At 41.0% G+C, this 16181-nt stretch overlaps 2 protein-coding genes and 1 non-coding gene across 9 annotated transcripts in view; 2 read left to right on the top strand and 1 right to left on the bottom strand.

The window, feature by feature from the left end:
- Positions 1–1293: 1293 nt before the first annotated feature.
- On the top strand, positions 1294–7282 carry LOC122999543 (cholesterol 24-hydroxylase-like). 4 transcript variants are annotated; one of them, XM_044376516.1, is made up of 15 exons: positions 1294–1803; positions 1907–1984; positions 2259–2340; positions 2569–2642; positions 2850–2936; positions 3035–3309; positions 3455–3571; positions 3663–3825; positions 4190–4255; positions 5079–5151; positions 5231–5315; positions 5539–5649; positions 5842–5930; positions 6043–6109; positions 6215–7282. In XM_044376516.1, exons 5-15 carry the CDS (start codon positions 2885–2887, stop codon positions 6362–6364), a joined length of 1248 nt encoding a protein of 415 aa, XP_044232451.1. In that variant the 5' UTR covers positions 1294–1803; positions 1907–1984; positions 2259–2340; positions 2569–2642; positions 2850–2884; the 3' UTR covers positions 6365–7282. The 4 variants fall into 4 exon arrangements, with proteins under 4 accessions (XP_044232451.1, XP_044232450.1, XP_044232453.1 ...); XM_044376515.1 differs by having other exon boundaries at positions 1299–1803; positions 3171–3309; XM_044376518.1 differs by lacking the exons at positions 1294–1803; positions 1907–1984 and adding an exon at positions 2072–2090 and having other exon boundaries at positions 3171–3309.
- On the bottom strand, positions 1433–1505 carry trnat-ugu. The gene has a single exon. It is a non-coding gene; the product is annotated as a tRNA-Thr (tRNA).
- A 61-nt stretch (positions 7283–7343) lies between the features above and the next one.
- The window catches only part of ccdc85cb (coiled-coil domain containing 85C, b), a 50892-nt gene continuing 42054 nt past the window's right edge, over positions 7344–16181 (top strand). For 3 of the 4 annotated variants that reach the window (XM_044376522.1, XM_044376520.1, XM_044376519.1), the window contains exon 1: positions 7344–8859. In XM_044376522.1, the coding sequence (XP_044232457.1) occupies positions 8142–8859 (718 nt within the window). In that variant the 5' untranslated portion in view covers positions 7344–8141. The remainder of the gene's footprint in view (positions 8860–16181) is intronic. The other variant, XM_044376523.1, reaches the window with a different exon arrangement.

Genomic DNA, 16181 nt, shown 5'->3' with positions numbered 1-16181 from the left:
TGGTTATTCTGCCCCGCACATTGTAACTCTGAAAAAGCTATTAACAGCTTGGTTTACCATGTAAAAGTAATCCTATAGTGTGTGTATATATCACCACCAACGGGCCTGAGATGGTAGTCAAAATTGTGTCAGTCTAAAATATTTGTTAAGTAGGTGAATGCGTGTTTTATCTGTTAGAATGACAGACATAAATTATTATTTTTATTATCTGGATCACTATGTTTTCACCCACAAAACAGGATGCTGTACAGACTAATGCATCAGGTAATCTAAGATGGAGGCAATCAATTTAAGAATAACACATAACACATAAAGGGCACAACATAGTTGTTTCTATATCAGATCTTGTGCCTTTTAACGCTTACTTAGTCACAGCCTTTTAGCCCCCTTTTTTTAGCACCGTGGAATGTGTTTAATGATCAGCCAATATATTTACACGGGCAAACATAAGTGCACATTTGATTCACAATCTCCATCTGCATCACTTAACAGATCACTGCTCTATGCATTTCTTTATCTAACCTATGTGAGATTCAGTGTTGACTCAAACAATTACCCTATTACAGTGCAGTGCTCCTGGAGATGGGTGTAATTGTATAAGCAGCGTGAGGGTTTCCCGCTTCACCAGTTGAAGTGTAAGCAGGCGGCATCTGATGTGTAAAGCGTATCTATCTACGTAGTTCTACGCTCTGGTTGGCAATACTGGTCCTATTTTCAGTCATGGAGGAATTCCCTCATGCCTCCATGCTGAAACTCATGGGTGAGGGATGAACTCCGAAGTGGGAGGAAGTACATATTTGTTCAAAGTTTTTAAAGTTGTGAAAAACTCTTATTCACCCCTGCAGCACATTATTATTCAATGGGTGCATGCATCATAGTCCTAATAATGCTTCATTAATTACTTGGGAATTCAAAAAGCAGTAGATTGTATATTCCTGATGCATTTTCTCATTATGTCATTATGTACAAAATATCTCAAGTTGCTCAGTTGACATGTAATGTAAATGAAATGTCTACAACTGAAAAATTCTAATTTCCTCCTTTTTATGATTATAACTGCTTCAAACTGAGCATGACATTTTCTGTTGTCATTATAATTACTATCATCAATATTTTTTTGTTGGTGATATGATTGTAGTAATCTCTTAAAAGTATTGCTATAACAACCAAAGAAAATGCCTACTCTGTATCATAGAAGCTGTGGCTAAGAGTTGTTATGTTGTTACCTTTATGGTTGTAAAGGCTAGAAGGCTAAAGCTGTATGACATTAGCTGGCTAATAGTAAGTGATCACACCTGTGTTCATTACAGCATTTTTTCGCTGGTACGACAGAACTATTATTAATAACTGAAGAGGAGACCCATAAGACAGAATTTAGCCTAAAGCAGGGCTCGAACTCGCGTCTGAGAGTGAAAAACGTTCACCCGGCATCAGGCCCCAGCGAGGATCGAACTCGCGACCCCTGGTTTACAAGACCAGTGCTCTAACCACTGAGCTATGGAGCCTGTTCCGTTAAAATCAGCTGTGCAAAAAGGATTTGAAGCTGTCAAACCTGATACCGAAATGCTGACGCAGTTCAAACACCAGAGAACTTCACTAACCCCTGACTGACTTATCGTTTCACAGTACAGTCTCTGTAACTTTCCTCGCCAGAATGGCAGTTTTCCGTGTCTTTTTAAGCTGGACTGCTCAGGCGCTTTTAGTTCTTCTCTTTCTGGTTTTCATCGCTTTTCTCGGGTATTGTCTGTATATTAAATACATTCATATGAAATATGACCACATACCTGGGCCACCGAGAAACAGGTAAGTAAAGTGGGTCGTTCTTTTAACTCCTCTTCCTTAGCTAACGTATTTAACGTTAACGTTACCTAAAACTGTTAACATTACCTTGTTTTTCTTCCCACAGCTTTTTCTTCGGACATTCACCAACGTTTTTGAGGATAATGAAAAATGGAGGAAATATACACGATCAATTTCTGGAATGGTAAGCACACTTTGAAGTTTGGTACTAGCTAACTTACCACCAATATGACCAGTATGGCAGCACGGCTGCTATAGCTAGCTCAGTCAGTGATATACAGTTAACGTAGGTTAGTTTCGATAACTTGTTTCTCTTCGTCGATATATGTTGTCTGTGTTCAAGTTGTTAATTTTGCGACTACACATCTTTATATGATAAATATATATTTCAGTAGTTATTGTGTCGGTTTGGGAAGAGAGTTTCATGTGTAACACTAATAAGTTATAAATGTTTACAGGTCCGAGACTTACGGAGCTGTTTACAGGATAAATGCTCTGCATTTCGTTTTAATCGGCACTACCTGTCCAGCCACGACCAAGGTAAACGTTTCATTTTACAAAAATATTTGTGTAATGTTAGCCATCAGTTGCATAAGCATTGCACAATGCACAGCTTAAAAATGCACCATGGACCTGCTTTGCTCTAAATCCTCGCCAAAAAATGACCCTACGGTGCACAACTATTGTGCTTTTTGGAGAAAATATCATGGTAATATTGTACAAACATCACTTTTTTAATGTTCCTTCTTGTGGTTGCTCCGGTTTTAGGAAATCTTGATGTCCCCAAAGTACCCCAAAGATAAATTTCTCTACAAGCGACTCTTCAGCTTGTTCGGTCAAAGGTAACTTATCAGATTAGTTTCAGGAATTTAACAATAAGAGTAAGATGAGGAACATGTTGAGTGAAAATGGTGCAAAGAGCTGTCTTGGTATATTTGTCTGTCATGTCAGTCCTCTGCAATGACTTTGCTGGTTCACTTCACTGTTTCCTTATGTCTAATCATTATCAATCTTAAAAAAAAATATTTAGATCCATGTCTTTCTTCAAGGTTCTTAGGCAATGGCCTGGTAACAGCACTGGACCATGAGCAGTGGTATAAACAACGCCGGATCATGGACCCCGCCTTCAGCAGCTTGTGAGTTATTTACTTTTCAAAGTGGTGGAAAAGTGAGATCACCATCTTGTCACTTTTACATATCTGTCCAACCTGTATTTTATATCTTGTGATTGCAGTCACTGTAGATTCTCTTCAGATTGTCAATTCCTTTTGCTCTTTGGGCAACATTATCCCAATTCTTAATCTCTGTGGAGGTTTGCAGGTATGTCCCAACTATGTTATTCCGTCGTCTAAAACTACCATCATTTCCAGGTATCTGAGAGGTCTAATGGGCACCTTCAATGAGACGGCAGAGAAACTGATGAGTAAACTTTCAGAGATTGCTGATGAAAAAACAGAGGCCAAAATGCTCAAACTTGTCAACTGTGTCACCCTAGATGTTATTACCAAGGTATTTTGTCATAGTCTGTTTTACAGTTTCCTTTGCAGTAGCCCTGATCCATCAGGATTTTTCATCTCAGTTCATCAAAAGTTTGTCCAATAAAGCTGTAACTTTCTCAGTATATATGTATGTTTCTTTTCTTGATAACTTTCAGGTTGCTTTTGGTGTGGATTTAGAACTGCTGAAGAATAATAATGATTCACTTTTCCCTAAAGCCATTGAGACGTGTCTGAAAGGGATGGTGCACTATGTCCGAGACAACTTATTTGAGGTATGACTTTACACCTGGTTAATGTTGAGTTTGTATGATTGAAATCGCTGTGTAAACGCTGTGTGGCATCTTGAAAATCCTGCATTTTCAGTTCAACCCAAAGAACAGACCGTTTATTAATGAAGTAAAGGAAGCGTGCCACCTGCTGCGTACAACTGGAGCTCAGTGGATCCAGGAAAGGAAGACTGCCATGCAAAATGGCGATGACGTCCCCAAGGACATCCTGACACAAATCATCAAAACTGCTGGCAAAGGTTACGGTCCCTAAAGTTCAGATTTGATCAGATAAGCCCAAAGTTTGAACATTCCTGTGTTGTAACAGCGTTGTGACAGTTGCTAAAGATACGTTAAATGGTCTGGATTAGAACAGAGTTTTGATCTTTATCTGTGGAGAATAGTATAACAAAGAAATACATATAAAATACAAGCATCCTCATCTCAACGTGTGCATCATTAACTTTCTCATTAAAGTTTAAGCTACCACCTGTTCAATCAGATACAGTAGATGGGGTATGTGAATAGATAATACGTCAGTTAATTGCATTTTTAAATGAGATGAATGTTCAATCCAACATGGTGACTAGAATTCCCTCATTCAATTTTTTTTTATTATTTTAGAGGAAAGCATGACTAAAGAAGATGAAGAGTTAATGTTGGACAATTTTGTGACCTTCTTCATTGCTGGTGAGTCTATGTTGTTTCTGCTCTGACAGTTTTTCAGTGTGAGGAGTGTGTAGTTCACCACATTGCAGTTGAGTTTAATATCATTTTCCAGTGTTTAATGACAAAGACCTTCACAATAATCCGCACACCTTGCTGTGAATAATTTCCTCTGTCTGTGTGTACATAGACAGTTTGATGCAATAGAGTTTTCAGTAAAACAGATCACCAAAGGGTCTGTTGACTGTTATTATCAATACTATTAAGGATAGGAAGGAAGATTTGTATTTTGGTGAGCTACAGTTGGTATTTTCAAACCTTGGCAAAATCACACCTTTTTTTTCATCTCTTAAGCCCCACTTGGTTTAGAGTTCAAGTATGTGGGATAAAAAAATGGTGATCTCTTTTTAGGAATACTTCAGTGATTTAGTATTGCACTTCTATAAAGTTAGGGGACTCAAAAGAGACACAAAAGTCAAAATTGAAGCAGCAGAGGCTGAGATATCCTGACTTTTAGTCCCTAGTAAGAGTAAAGATAAACCTACATGGAACCTACATTTCCCATAATGCAACTCAGTAGCTTCTTTCATTATACATGCCCTGACTCCTAAATGCTCATTTCTTCCAAACCCCACACCTTCAGTTTGTATCACAGGCAAGTATCAAACATACCAACCAAGCAAGACAACTAAGACAACATTTTTTAAGCTCATTCCAGACATTATACAACTTGTGACAAGTAAACTAAACTTTGTGTGTAAAATTTAATGCTCCTTAAATATTCTAATGTTTTGATGCCACTTTGCTCCATTTGAAGGATTCATTTTTGCCATTTGTAACATTTTAGGGCAAGAAACAACAGCTAATCAACTCGCTTTTTGCATCATGGAACTTGCAAGACACCCGGATATACTGGAGAAGTAAGAACTAATGCAGTGAAAACAGTTTCACATTATTGTTGTGGCACAACAATGTCTTCAGTAGTGCTTTATTCCTCAGAGTGAAGAAAGAGGTGGATGATGTCATTGGGATGAAACATGACATAACCTATGACGATCTTGGGAAACTGATTTACCTCACACAGGTAAGTGTTATAACATTAGGAAAATTATGGGTCACTTTCTTTTGGAGACGATGCATTCCTTGATCATTTGTTCACTCCCTCTTTGTTATTTTGAGGAATGGCACCACCTGCAGATGACTTGCAAAACCAGGATCTTTCACTTGCCTCATATCTGCTTCGTCCTAATTAATTTTTCTAAGTAATTGACTCAAGATGTGTACCTCACACCGTAACCTCCCCCCAGGTGCTAAAAGAGACCCTGAGGATTTACCCGACAGCTCCAGGCACGTCTCGTGATGTACATGAAGACCTTATCATTGATGGTATCCGCATACCTGCAGGATTCACCTGTTTTGTGAGTCATTTACTTCTGAATGTGTTTGTACCTCTAAAGCAGGATGTACATGTCAGAACCCAAAAAGGTTTTATTGTGTGTTTCTGTTTTATATACATAAGGGATGACACATTACAACTCAACTCACTTTTTTTTCAAATACAGATATAAACAATACCTACTATTAAAATGTTTGTTTGCTCTGAAATTTAGCTGAGCTCTTACGTGACTGGGAGAATGGACAAATTCTTCAAAGACCCGCTAACATTTGATCCAGACCGATTTCACCCAGATGCTCCCAAGTAAGTAACATAGAAATCTACGTTTTTACGCCTAATGATATATTATTATTTTATTGTCTTCACACAAGAAGAACAACGGTCAGTATTAACCGCCTCTTATCTGTTTCACAAGGCCTTATTTCTGTTACTACCCCTTTGCCCTTGGCCCACGCTCATGCCTGGGACAGAACTTTGCTCAGGTGGGTGGTGACATAAAGAGTAATAAATAATCGACACATGCACTAACAGCACATCCTGTATAAACACACTGAATTAACCCAATGGGTTGTGGGGTGTTTTTACAGATGGAGGCTAAAGTGGTAATGGCCAAGTTGCTCCAGAGGTTCGACTTCACCCTGATTCCAGGACAGACCTTTGGCATCCTGGACACTGCCACTCTCAGGCCAGACGGTGGGGTGGTGTGCTTGGTCAAACACAGAAATCACACACAATAAAATAATAAAGATAATAAAATAAATGGTCATATAGTACCACAAAATGAGAAGAAACTGTAACAGTACCTGTGGTGAAATTAGGTTGTTGGTTTCTTTATTCTAGCTTAATGTTTGCAGCACTGTACTTCTGTCCTTTGTAAAGAAAATAGTCTGTGCAATACATGTTTTAAAGGAATACACAATATATTCAAATGAAATTATGACGATTATGAATTTAAACTTGCAGCTCTTTAGCTCTCTGTGATTTCTCTTCTATACTCACTGAGCCAAGAAACCTGTTTTGTGTCTTTAACACTTATATTAAAATGCTGTTTATCCTATTTTTACACAAATGAAAGAAAAAAAACTGATTAAAATGTATCAACTATCATAGGCACTTTTACTGATGCAGAGGAACTTTTATACTGTGTTTGTTTTGCACTTTAATATGATGATGATTAATATAATGCCTAAAAGACTTGATTTTATTTCTTGCTCAGTGTGCAGTGCAGTGATTTTTATCTACTCAACCTGTTGTGTTTTTTGTGTATTACTGACAGTGTACACAGGGGGGCGCTATGACTTTGCAAAGAAATCTCTAAGGCACCTGTTAAATTACTGCTGTTTTGAGGATCAAAAGTTGTTATTCACCTCAGCATTCTTGATCATATCAGGCATCATATTTTGTTGTAAGAAAAGGATATTAAGAGGTGAATTTAGGGGGTTTTCCTTTTGAAACAATTAGTACAATTAGGAGTTTACAAATACATGTCTAACTGTAAGAGTTTATGAATATGAAAAGCCAAATATAGCACTCTAAACTGCATTAATGTGTGTTTTATAAATGTAATAATGGAATGTTTTAAAGATAAATGTCCTAACTATAATCTAATGCACTTTAAATATTAATTTGAATGATTAAATACAATTTTTCCAGTGCTGAACTTGTCTTACTGTTCCTTTAAGAGGGCTGAGCCTTTGCCTTGTGAGGCTTCAGCGCACTTTTCATCTACCTGCTGCCCACTCCTCTCCCACGTCTTGATTGGCCGTCTTGGCCGCAATCCTCTTGAATGATTTCAAACCCGAGTGTTTGGACAAGGAGGAGGGGGGTGCGCTGCTAAATCCGGGCTAGCTGGGTGGAAAAGGCTTGAATCCTACCGTCCACCGACACACCGCCTCAGCAGAGAGGCTTCATCCGAGGAGCGTTGTTGACGGTGAAACGCACCGCGGCTGAAAAAAAAAAAGTAGGGTTTTATATATACAGGTGTCGCGTTTACTTTAATGTTCGCCTTTTTTTAAAGCGTTAAACAAGATTTAATTTGCATTTAAATTCCTCGCGTTTTATGTTTTCCATCATTTTGAATGGAGCGATGTCCAGTGGAGACGGCGCACATTGCGATGGGACGCGGTGTGTTGTGTTGACAGGACTCGGCATCGGCCACCAGGACCTGATTGAAAATTACTGGTAATCGATTAGGAAAAACAATCATGTGCTTTCGTTATTGACGGAATGTGAGTAACAGCACTTGTTTCCCCAGATTCATAAAGGATTTTCCTTTGAAAGCTTACTGAGGGTATTCAGTTCATGCACAGGTTGCGCTAGCATCACATTCATATTTTTTTGCTGTTTTATCATCGGCTTGTGAAAGAGGAGAGTGAGAAATAGTACGATACTTTCATACTTTGAACAATGTATTCGTATTTTAACACAATTCCGCAATTGAGGCTTGGTTAATTGAGTTTTGACAGTTAATTGCAAGCCACCGTTTAAACGAACTGACTCACAGCCAGGGCAGTCATGGCTAAAAATCCGTCCGAGGGACCGAGGGATGACCTGAGCCAGCTGACGGACGAGGAGCTGCTGAGGTGCAGCAAAGAGGAGCTGGTCAGGAGATTAAGGAGGGTTGACAGCGAGAAAATGAACTTGATGATCGAGCATGGCAACATGATGAAAGACATCAACCGCCGGCTGCAGGTGCACCTGCACGAAATCCGGAGCCTGAAGGAAATCAACCAGAAGCTGCAGGACGACAACCATGAGCTCCGGGAGCTCTGCTGCTTCCTGGACGATGACCGACAGAAGGGCAAGAAGCTGTCCCGGGAGTGGCAGCGCTTTGGCCGCTACACTGCCAGTGCCATGTGGAAGGAGGTGGGCACCTATATGATGAAGCTGAAGGAGCTGGAGGCCAACCAGGAGACTGTGCTGAGGGAGAACTCAGAGCTGAAGGAGATCATCCTCATGCTGGATGAGGAGAGGAACGGGGCAGGGTCCAGGAGCTCCATAGACAGTCAGTCCAGTTTGACCAACCTGAACGGGGGCACCGGCACGGTCAGGGATGTCGGTGATGGGAGTAGTACGTCCAGCACAGGTAGTGCTGGTAGTCCTGATCACCACAACCACAACCACATACACAAGCCCACCTCAGAGAATAGTAAGATGGGCCCCACCATGAGGAGGTCCATGGATGACCTGTCAGCACCGCACCATCACAGGAGCATCCCCAATGGACTCAATGGTGAGTTCACACACTGCGTCCACCTGGACACACACCTGGCTGTCACATAATCTGCATACAGACTTAACACACACCAAGAATCCAAGCAATCAGGTCAAATATGAGTTCCAAATCAAAAACTTTTAGGCTCTTTTGGATTAAACACAACATTATTTATTTGGTCCTTTTGATTTTATTTTCACCTTTTTGTCAAGAAGTGACTCCAAAAGTTTCCAGTGGTATGTAAAGATCTCCAAACAAGGCTGGTTTGAGGTTTCTGAAGTTATATTTAATTTCTTTCTTGGATTTGTTTCAAATAGACAACACAATCAAGCTGTGTTGCATAGTTACCATGTGCGTGTAATTGCACTGACAACATATGCTGATCAAAACTGCTGTGAAGGATTAACATGGGGGGTCTTGGCTTAACCACACCATAAAGTCTTGATTGGGGTGATTATGACACACACACACATATGCATGTGCACACGCAGCATCCTTAAGTGGCCTTTTCAATCCCACACTACCCCATCATTTGAATCTGCACTGATTTAGGTCACTGCTCTTTTGGTCCTTAAGGAAGAGGGCTTATCTTAATAGCTTTTAGAGGGGGCTCGAGCAAATTGATTGTTTTTTTTTTTTGTTTTTTTGTGAGGTTGGGGTGGGGTGGGGGGGGGTCGTTCGCTGATTATCCTTGTTGTCTTTGGTTGTGGAAGAGCACTCATGTCTGCTTAGGGGCCGTTTGAAATGCATGGCATGGGACCAGAAATCAATGTCCCTGCTTTAAGACCTAAATACACAGCTGAAAGCTGCGAGGGGGATGAAAAATGCTATGATGGAACAGGAGAACACTAAGCCTCGTTTAGCTAGCACATGGGCTGGTAACTCGCCATGATCTGTTTGGCGAGAGGAATAAATTCTGTTTCAGGGGGGGAAAAAAAATCCTCCATCCAGTTGAAACTTTACATATTTTTTCATTTTATCCTGACTAGAGCCGAGCGATATGGACAAAATCAAAAATCACAATATCTTTGCCCAAATACCTCAATATTGATATTGCAACAATATTGTAGGGATGACTATTGGTGCTTTCACAAAATATTTACACAATGAAATTTTTGATAAATAATCATCAGTAATGTGGATATAATGACTAAGTGGGTAAAGATAAATAGAACAGTCTGGTAAGTTCACAAACTTACATCACTTTACTGTAATGCAGCTGTTAAAACCAGGAAAAGACAACACTTACACCATATCACGATATCCAAAATCTAAGACGATATATAGTCTCATATCACGATATCGATATATAGCCCAGCCCTAACCCTGACTTACAAGTACAGAGCAAAAGCAACCGTTATGAGCTTAAAGCAAGCAGCTTCACATCAGATCACATAGGTCACATGTTATCCGTCAGTCATTCCTGGAATTGTGGCGCTGTGAAAACCGTGAAGGTAACAAATACAAAAGGATGGAAGCATGCATGAGGGAGAGCTGAGGGAGCCCTTAATCCAGAAACACACACACACACACACACACACACACACACACACACTTATAGACTCACACTCGAACACACACATTTTTGGGCGCTGTTTGGCTGTCATTACGTAACATCAATATTGTGTCGGCAGCGGCCTAGCACCTCTCTAAGCTGCTGTTTCGCTAGATGTGTGACATTGTGTGCCCCTGAGGCTGTGGCTCTGTGTGTTCATCACTGATGATGACACACATATACACACACACACATACACATACAGTCACACAACTAGCATGGAAAAGGCTTGATTCACTTGAGAAAAGGTTTATTATTTGATTGTTAAAAGCAATGCAATCGCAATCTGATCGATGCTATCTTGTCCTAAACGAAGCTGAGCATCTTTCTGGCTTTTACATAATTGCAAACAACCCCATGTGGAAAAGAACAGAACTCCTATTGATATTGTGTTCTGAAATAACCCAAGATGTCAATCAATGAAAACAAAGACAAAGCAATACTACATTGATCCTAATCTACTATTACACAAGCTGGTAGGCTGTACCCAGAGGCAGGCAGATCAAATGAGTGTTTCATCACTCCACTCGATGAATAATTCTCAAAAACCTGCTTGGATAGAAAATTTAATTGCCTGCAGGTCAGTGCTAGCTTCTACAGTCCTGACTAGTTAGAAAATGGTCTTCTGTAACCACACAGATTTACTCAATTGGCCGGTTGAAATCTGAGTGGAGTGACCATGTTGTGAGGTCAGATCTGGCCGCGGTGTGAGGTCCGCAGAGTGGCTTTATTTAATGCTGTCCAAATGCCAGTGGCTCCCCTGGGCATTTAGGAGACAAGCTCGAGGATTGCCGCTCAAGTGCTAAATGAACAGCATCTGTCTGGGTGCCAGGCACACACAGACGTGAAGGAGAGAGAAGGAAGAGAAAATCTGTCCTAAGATTAAAACCAATCAACTTGTTTGAGTCTTGAGTTTCATATCTTCTCAGTCAAATTTTTTTTACATTTGTTCATCTTTTTGGCGAATGCAAATCGTGAAAATTTCCATTTCCTTAGAGGAAAAAAAGAGGCACTGGGAGAGGAGTGTATGAAAGGGGGTCCAGCAAAGGGCCCTCAATGGGTCTTGGTAGTGTTGGGGGAGTGGCTGAACGGTGGTAAGGGGTTGGCTGGGAGGCTTGGGGGTGGAGTGGTGGGGACGATTTGGAGGGCATATTGAACCAGAAGGAGGTTGGGTTTCGGGGGACATCCTGCTGTCTGCTTAATTGAATTTCTTGTGCGTTGACACAGCCGACAATCCCCCCCCAACTCCCCTACCTCCCACCCCCCACCCATTCCTCTTCCTTTGGGGATACAGACTGTGTGAATGCATGTTTACTTGGACGAGATGTGTGCTGTAATGTGTGAGGAGGGGCGAAAGCTTCTGTTCTGAATAAAATAAAAGACAGAGCAGCAAGGGGCTACACTGAGTACTACAGCGTCTCATAATCCATAATAGTGACTTCTATTTCTGGACGTCTGCATTCACTTTTGGTGGTCTTCTAGTCAAAGACCCCCCTGAAATATGATGCTGTCACAAAGAGCTTGCATTAGCTCCCCCCCCTCTATAGTGCTCTACAGAAACAGACCTTCAATGTTGGGCGGAGTATAGCTGTATAACATTAAGACAAAGTGGCCAAGCGAGACAGTAAAGTGCTGCTTTGACATTGGCCAGATGAACTGATAAAGATCCTCTCTGCAATAATGCTTGTTGACCTTTAACAGACCGTCACACATTCCCTTGGCCTTTTAGCTGCCAAATGGCTTTGGAGGAACAATATTTCTAACTCGGCAGATAAAGTGACTCTAAATAAGCCAGAGAGTGAAGCTTCTCAGACTCAGACAGAGAAATGAGAAATGATCGGGCTGACATCAAAATATTTAGCTAGTTTTATCATTTTGAAATCCATTTGGAGGAGGAGGAGGAGGAGTGGGGGGGGGGGGGGGCTTAGTTATTAAATAATAACTAACTTACTGTCAACACACACACACACACACACATGCTAACGCCTGGCGGAGATAATTAAATCCTGCGAACAAAATGCCAAGGGGGTAGAACGTGGCCCAGTAGAGGAAATAGGAAGAAACTCTGGGAGCTATTGTGGCTGACTAACGCTGGCATGTCCCAGCTGGCTAGCGTGTTCACGGTTAGCTTCCTTGCAAGTATATTTCGCAAAGCCACTTTCTGGTGTGACCATGCTTTTACCACAGAGTCTGTTAGTCCACTCAGCAGCGTAAGGCTCTCTCAGAAACCAGTCTGACATGTTAGTAATCCACTGGAGAATGAGATTCAAAAGAGCTTCAGCCCAATACATTCCTACGAATTTGATTAATATGTTGTTTCACATCAAAGGAGACAGCTTCCACCGGCCTCCTACGTTTGTCTCTTGTGTAAATTGTGCTGTTCCTAAGAGGCCATGTCTTCCTCTGTTTAGTCACTCTGTTGAGTCACCTTATAGACCTACCCACTTAGGTTCAAATTATCCCTAATTAAGTCACTGAGAAGTCATAAAATTGCATATTTAAATCAGGTCTTCAGCACCTGGCCTGTCTACATGTGTGTGGGTGCCACAGTGAGTGTGAACTCTTCTCCTTTTCTGATTTAGAGGCTTTTCTCTCCATCTCTGTCTTTTCAGTTTCCTTTTCTTTTACCCTCAGGGAGCGACGTGACCTAAAAGCTCGCAATGAAACTGTAAAACCAGCCCTCCCAGTTGGCCACCAGCGTATGTGTGTGTGTGTGTGTGTGTGTGTTTCATCATACTAACGCAAATTAGTTCAGTCACACATTCATGTGCGACTGAAGCATTGGGTCGTGTTTCCTCTGACGTGCTTTATAAATAAGCTTTCAAAGAGCAAGTTTAGTGTTTAAGTCTCCTTCCTGAGAGTATAGGTTCACTTTTTTTTTTTTTTTTTTTTTTAGAGAACCACTCAGGTTTTCTCTTGTGTTTTTCTTAAGTAAACATCAATCAATCACAGCCAGCTGGTCAAAGTGAGCCTTACTTTTCTCTGTGTGAGCTCCTTTCTAGTTTCAAAGGAAACTGGAGGATCAACAACACAATGGTGTTTTCCTCTCGGCTGTGGTTTCAAGTCATTGTGTGGCATGTCTGTGTGTCTAAAAAAAAAAAAAAAAAAAAAAAAAAAAAAAAGGGGGGGGGGGGGTTGGCGTCTAGTGGGAATAGGATGTTTCTGTAGCTGATATCCTGTTTGTCCACACTCAGATTCATGTTTCTGTGTTCCAAGATGCTGAGTTGGTTTCTCGTAACCTCACCCCTGCAGCAGCGGTGGAGGGGTGCATAATCAGAACTTCAAAGAAGAACAACAGATGCTATGGGCGACTGAAACTTATTGTATTGTATTCTCTAAAATGATTAGGATAGCATTGTGTCCAAACCAATAATCTTAAACTTTTTTATTTAAAGTCCAGTGGAGTTCATCAGGTAATGCTTTAGAGTGTAGAGGACTCCCTGGCTTTTGTTTCCCAGCATGCTGTCTGGCCTGTGTGACGCCTGGTCGGCTGATAACACACAGATAATGTAGTAGAAACACACACACATACACACACATATACAAAGAGCCACAGGGGGAACTCTCAGCTGTGCACTGTCAATGAAAAGCTAGCCTGTCAGGATGTCCCACATTCCTGGATAAACAAAAGAGGAAGTGGGTCTCTCTCCTCATAGTGACACAGCAGGAATGAGGCTGAACGAAAAAGAGGAACAGGGAGATGGAAAAATGAAAGAAAATGGAAAAACACAACCACTTGGTCTTCGTATCTCTCAGTCGCTCTTTTTAAACTTTTACCTCCCTGACTTTTCTTTTCTGACAGACTTCACTTCTCCGGTCTCTCCATCTGCATCCATCTCTCTCTCTCTCTCTCTCTCTCTCGCTTCCTGTGAACCTGCTGTCTGATCTGCTGTCCGTTCATTGCCATCAACACAGCACTCACCCGACAGAATGAGGTTATAGAGCCAGCATGAGTCTTTTGCGCACACAGACATGGACTCGCTGTAAGATCTAATGCTAGTGCCTTCAATAGAAATATAAGTTGTTGTTTTTTTTCGACAAGTCCTGCATGCTTTTTTATGTCGGTGCGGTCACCTCTGATGTGTTTGAAAGTGCAGCTGTTTTCCCGGTGTCATATCAAGCAAACGGCGCTTGATACGCTCCCTCTACATCTTTAGCTATCTAAATGGGTGTCCTTCTTTTCTGATTGTTGGGCAGTAGGCTGCTGGAGGGGCTGGGTTGCTCAGTCGCCTAGGCAACAGCAATGATCAGTGGCGCGAGTGGACGGCGCCCACGCCTAGCCTCAGAGTCACTGAAGCGGAGGGAAGTAAGGGATAGGGGGATGGGGATAGGTTTGGGCCTAGTCGGCTTCCATGCTGGTTGACCCATGCAGAATGATGCCAGCCACAGTGAGGTCAGCTCTGTGTGTGTGTGTGTGTGTCTGCTGTCTCATTTAACTCAAACAGGGTGTGGTCCTCCCAATCATTCCCATGTAGTTTATAAAAATGCCCTTGGGGGGGGGTTCAGTCAGGATAACTGAACATTTGTTTAATGTAAAGAAAACTTATATAAGATTTTGCTTTGAAGCCATTAGTAATCTGCTTTATTTTCAGATGTGGAAACCTAACTTGAGCATGGCTTATTTTAAGAAGCAGATAATTGCACCTGTCATGTTCTCAGGTGATAAGCTCATAATTCCTATGCTGCATCATACTGTAGCTGCATAAACATAGATAATTATGCCACGGCCTGCCAACCTCATCTATTCTGAATGCTTGGGGTTTTCTAACATTCAATACCCTACTAGTTGATGTGTATTAATATGCAGAGCTACAAGTTTAAAATCTCTATCTTCAACACATTTTCTTTCTTTTTTGGAAAATTATATCTGACAATGAAGGTAATTGATATTGATTTTCTTTTTGAGCTCCACACACTTAAGTGACTCGCTAGCTGGCAAACTGGAGACAGAAGAGACCTTTTAATTCATTCAGTTTAACATTATTATAACAGATCCATAGAGCTGAGGAGGAATTGGGTGATAATTCTCTCCAAGTTCATAACTGTGAATAACACATACATATTTCCTGATCAGATTAGGGCTGCAACTAATGATTATGTTACTTATCGGTTAATCTGGTGATTATTTTCTCAATTATTTAACTAGTTGTTTGGTCTATAAAATGTTCAAAACCCAAGGTGCAAACTCAAATGTTTATTTTGTCCTGACCAACAGTCCATAACCCAAAGATTTTTATCATTGAAGACAAAATAAAACAAAAAATACTCACTTTTAAGGAGCTGGAGAGAGAAATATTTGTATTTTTTTCTTAAAAAATAACTCAAAACGATTAATCGATTATGAAAATAGTTCCAGACCAAATAGCCTTTTGGGTCATTTCAAAACAAGCCCTGAAAGAATGTCCTCTGCAACCCAGCGAGACTACACTGTTGAAGGTTTTAGTAAAGGAACCGTTCCTCGCTTGTCCTCTGTCTCATTGTCAGCCTGTCCTTAACTGTCTGGAGTTGATTTTAATTAGAGGTACAGGACCCCTGGCAAGACCCTTATTGATCTGTGTATATATATGTCAGATGGGACGAGATCTAAACAGTTGATTAAGATGCAAACGAGAGACGCAGGAGGTAGAGTGAAAGAGTAACTGGGTTCAGGTGGCACTGTGACAAAAAACCATCTGGGGCCGCACCATAAACTCACTATCAGCAGTTTGATTCTGTCTATGCAACACACCCAGTGACCTTCGACAACGAGTGGAACAGTCCCAGGTTGCCAAAAGTCAGCAACTCC

Source organism: Thunnus albacares, chromosome 16 (assembly GCF_914725855.1).
Source record: "Thunnus albacares chromosome 16, fThuAlb1.1, whole genome shotgun sequence".
Lineage (NCBI taxonomy): Eukaryota > Metazoa > Chordata > Actinopteri > Scombriformes > Scombridae > Thunnus > Thunnus albacares.
Note: the sequence above shows the minus strand (reverse complement) of the source record. Positions and strands in the feature narration are given on the sequence as shown.

Coding starts and splice junctions, on each gene's coding strand:
- LOC122999543 (XM_044376515.1), top strand. CDS start 1,655: ATGGCAGTTTTCCGTGTCTTTTTAAGCTGGACTGCTCAGGCGCTTTTA. Junction 1,804..1,906: donor CCTGGGCCACCGAGAAACAG/GTAAGTAAAGTG, acceptor TTCTTCCCACAG/CTTTTTCTTCGGACATTCAC. Junction 5,152..5,230: donor CACCCGGATATACTGGAGAA/GTAAGAACTAAT, acceptor TTTATTCCTCAG/AGTGAAGAAAGAGGTGGATG.